This window comes from Lactuca virosa, chromosome 8, assembly GCF_052849685.1.
Source record: "Lactuca virosa cultivar CGN04683 chromosome 8, Lactuca_virosa_CGN04683_v6, whole genome shotgun sequence".
Taxonomy (NCBI): domain Eukaryota; kingdom Viridiplantae; phylum Streptophyta; class Magnoliopsida; order Asterales; family Asteraceae; genus Lactuca; species Lactuca virosa.
In genome coordinates this window covers 322,191,822-322,196,076 of record NC_136433.1, presented here as the reverse complement: position 1 = coordinate 322,196,076, position 4,255 = coordinate 322,191,822, and the positions used below count along the sequence as shown (strand labels likewise).

General features: G+C 35.4%; 1 protein-coding gene across 1 annotated transcript; it reads right to left on the bottom strand.

Moving 5' to 3' along the window:
* Window positions 1-617: 617 nt before the first annotated feature.
* Window positions 618-3,792, bottom strand: LOC145132274 (ACT domain-containing protein ACR4-like). Its single transcript, XM_079067001.1, has 7 exons — window positions 3,449-3,792; window positions 3,081-3,126; window positions 2,881-2,995; window positions 2,718-2,785; window positions 1,901-2,488; window positions 1,516-1,620; window positions 618-1,099 (listed from the first exon to the last, which is right to left on the bottom strand). Exons 1-7 carry the CDS (start codon window positions 3,520-3,522, stop codon window positions 728-730), a joined length of 1,368 nt encoding a protein of 455 aa, XP_078923127.1. The 5' UTR covers window positions 3,523-3,792; the 3' UTR covers window positions 618-727.
* Window positions 3,793-4,255: the final 463 nt, after the last annotated feature.

Here is a 4,255-nt window from a genome sequence, read left to right as displayed (position 1 = left end):
TGCGGCCTATGCCGACGAGTTTCGTGTCCATGGTGTTGATGTTGAAGCTAGAAAGGCAGAAAGTACATTTTATAAATATCATTGTTTTCATCGGTGGGGAGAAAGAAATTCTACATCTCTAATATACTTACATAATTCACACCACACTATTATAATAAAAATATTTTTATTTATGAGTTTTGATTTAACCTCAAATAATTTGCTACCAAAAATATCTTTTTTATGAGTTTTGCTATAATTTCAAGGAAATATCTATTCTATGAGTTTTGCTAAATTTCAAATGATTTGCTTCGTAATTCATACTCCCAAGAGGGGTGACACTTGACAATAATATAGGACTTAGAGATGGAAAAAATTGCCAAAGTAAGCATTCGTCTGGGAATAATTATTATGACCATGTCTAAAAGTTAATATCGTCATCAGATTCCGATAAGTATCTACAATTTATTCAGGGATGATTAACAAAACATCGATCCACATGCTATCTTAATTTTTGTAGAATACCAAAAATACCGTTCAGGTCGTGCTTAGCACGGGCATAAGATGTACCTAGTATACATAATATAACAATAAAGTTAATGCAAGAAGCCCTTATTAATGATGACTTTGAATGAGTCTTGACGCCAAACCATTCATGTATATATATTTATATTTACACTTGCTTTCTAATTAAACAACACATTTGACGCATAAACCTCATCTAACTACCCTCTTTCATTAACAGACTTTATGCCACTTCCGAACAAGATCTAATAAGACCCAAATTGTAAAGAAACTTCTCAGATCTATTCCTAAACAGATTACCCAATGAAAACCCTCCTCCTCTTTCCTGTCCACTAACTTTCGACTTTATAAATGTTTCCTCTTCCTTCACATTAAGCATTGTCTCGGTCTCAAGCATTGCATTGCGAACTGCTTCAATGGTTTCACTTTTCACTTGAGACCCCGATGAATCCATCACGTAGAAAGTGTTTACGGCTTTAGAACCTCTTGTTGTCACCTCCGCACGAGTCACCGATAGCCCGTTCTCTCTGAAAATACGAGTCATGTCTGATAATAGCCCCAATCTGTCTTCACCGCATAGTTCTAGTCTTAGGCCCTGCATATCATATGATTATTAGATCTAAAAAAAATTCCAAGTGGGGAGAAAATAAATTTCCCCCGATGAAAGAAATACACACAAAAAAAAAAAGATATCATTTATGTTTTTATTTATAGATAAATTTAATATAGTCTATATCATTTATTTATGTATTTTGTTGATTAACTTAATAGTTTTCATGTATTTCGTACTTTTTTTAGTGAAAATAATAATAAAAAAAAAAATCATTTTTTTCGGCACTCTTATAAGGGACAGGTGCCACCACCGTTCCCAATGTGGCCAAGTGGACCCAACAAATTTTCCAAGTGGAGTTGAAAAAGAGTTTGCTTGTGGTGGATGAAAATTACAAAAAGTTTTAAAATAGTAATACATAGCGTTGGATAATATTCAATCATAGAATTTCCGTTTCATACCTCGGAGACTCGTCTTCTTATAGCTGCCTCTAGACAATGAATCACTCGTTGCCTCTCTGCCTCTGAGCTAATCGGGCATCCATCGGTATGACGGATGTAAAATTCCTACACAAGTTTCCCATATTTAATTTTCTTTTTATTAAGATTAGTAGATATATTGGAGTTATTGATTTTGTATCCAAAAGAGTTCATAGATATAGATAGGCAGTGTGGGACTCCAACACGCCCATGACACGGAGGCCGAATGAGATTAGAGATCATGTTAGATACATGTAGTTCTTAATGTTCTCTCTAAAGAGTGAAGGGTCCGGTCAAACACATGATAGTACCGTGTTTAGCTAATATGGGACACAAACAAACACTTTTAGTTCAACATGACATTTACCTGAAAAGCCTCGTTTCCTTCTGCAATGATGGTTGCATGAAAGACGACATATTGCATATCTGTCAACGTGCAGACGGTATCAAACAATAGTTTAGGCCGATCAGTACACCTCACATTCACCAGAGTGTACCCTTTCTCAGCACAATTCTCTACAGTCACCACACCGTTCCGGGTCCCGCTAGTCCCATCAGACCGGTCATAGTCACGGTCCGCATACATCAGCTGGTGGAGCCGCCTTTGTGTATGGGTGGACTCCACTGATACCGCGCTTTGTGCACCTTGCATGTCTAGATCGCCCTTTAGAATATAAAAGAGAAGTTGTTTGATTTTAGCGAGTCGATCAGGATCATCAATTGGATGTCCTGTCTCGTCATCGGAGATGTAGACGATAGAAGCCATTCTTGAATTGTGAGTCCAGATTTCAGCTGCAACCACATTGCATTTGAGATCAACAAGAACCGCGAAAACCTCCGAAAGCAAACCGGGCCGGTCACGCCCGGTTAGTTCGATTGTGGTGCTTTCTGAAGCGTATTTGACTCCGACTGAACCTCTTAAGGACCGGAAACTGCATCCTCTTGGTCCGAGTGACTGCAACACAACAATAAAATTTATTTTTCCAAAACAATTCCTAACAATAAAAATTAATTAATTTTACAACAACTCCTGAGTGGCCCACAGGTAAATAGTAACACCTGCGGTGGCCCACAAATCAAGTATGTGCTAAAAACAGCTGACATTCAAATCGAAAGTCAAACACTGTGGCGAGACCCAAACTTTTTTAATTAATGCGTTTAGAAAACATGGTTTTTACCGATACCTGCTGGATGCGATCTGCAACATTATCTTCTGAGAGCTTTTTTCCGTTGTGATCAGTGACATGAAATACTGTCATTTTTATTGGGAAAAAAACAAGCTTATTTTTAGCATGAAATCAATTGAATTTAATACGAAAACGACTGGGTTGTTGAAGATATATATACCATCCATGAACCATCCTCCATCAGAAGAAATGTAAGCTCTTTTGATCAACAGATTCATATCAGTCAAAACCTGAACCACTTCTAACAAGCTCCCACGCTTGTTGGCGCTATCGACCTACTCAAACAATTAAATAATTAATCTGGTATTTTATTTGGGGAATTAATTAAGTACACATTCTTTTCCTACAATTTGAGGATACCTTGATGAGAGTGGACTTTTTGTCTGTGATATGATCAACAGTAACCCTACAGATAAAAACACAGAGAATTCATCAATAATTGAGTGTACAAAACAGATGTAAATGATTAATCGCAAAAGGACACTCAGAAATCGTTAAAATCGTCACATTTCTTCTAAAAATAGAAGAAGATTGTTCATAGAAAAATAAAATTATATAACCAGCCGCAAATTCACCCAATTCAGCGACCAATTAACTTAAATTTGTATCGAAGAGGATCCATATATAGAACAAATTAGAAAGTGCAACAAAGAAAGCTGAAACACAAAAAATCGAGGAATTTAAGTTAATTGGTGTTGAAAACAACCAATCGAAAGAACCATTTTTACCTGGGTGGATGCATACGATTAACAAGCTTCTCAAATTCATGATCAACGTCTAATGAAGGAGACCAGTAATGCATTTTGTTAAATTGTAAATCGAAAAATGGCAGAATTGACACAAACGAGGAGGGAGGAGTGAAAAAACAGAGAGAAGAAATAAGATTGAGATCCTGAAAGCTTTTTGTTTTATGGGTGTGTGAATGATGTGGATATGTGTGTACCTGCGAATATGTATGAGATTCCAGGAGAGAGAAAGAGGTGGGAGAAAGGTGTCGTGAGTGTATTTTTATTTTGTGTTGGCTCCTGAAATAGGTGAAGAGTTTTGATTTCACTTCCTCATCTTTTATTTTTGGAAGGGGCACCCACCCACACACTGACAAACCACAAAACAAACACTCACCCTATAATCTTCATAAATAATTTATTTTGTATATTAGGACAAGTTGCACAAATTTTGGCACTTAAAAGTTAAAATGTATTCTGTCCTTACGTATTTTTCTGGGAACAAGTTCTATGAAAATCTTTGTTTTGTTTTTCTCTTAGTTTTCTTTATGCTTTCACACTTTTTTTTTTTTAATTCATAAACGATTATATATTATCACAATGTTAAAATCTTGTTTTTTATTTGTGGGATTTAATGATGTTAATATTCTTAGAGAAAGTTTGAAAAATAATGTTTGTCATTACATTCTATTTTTTATATAAATTTGTCTCATTTATTTTCTTTCGTTTCCTCAAGTATTTTCTTTGTTTTTTTAAATATGTTGTAAACATTATTTAGAGAAATTAAAATTCACTTACATTTTCTTCCTA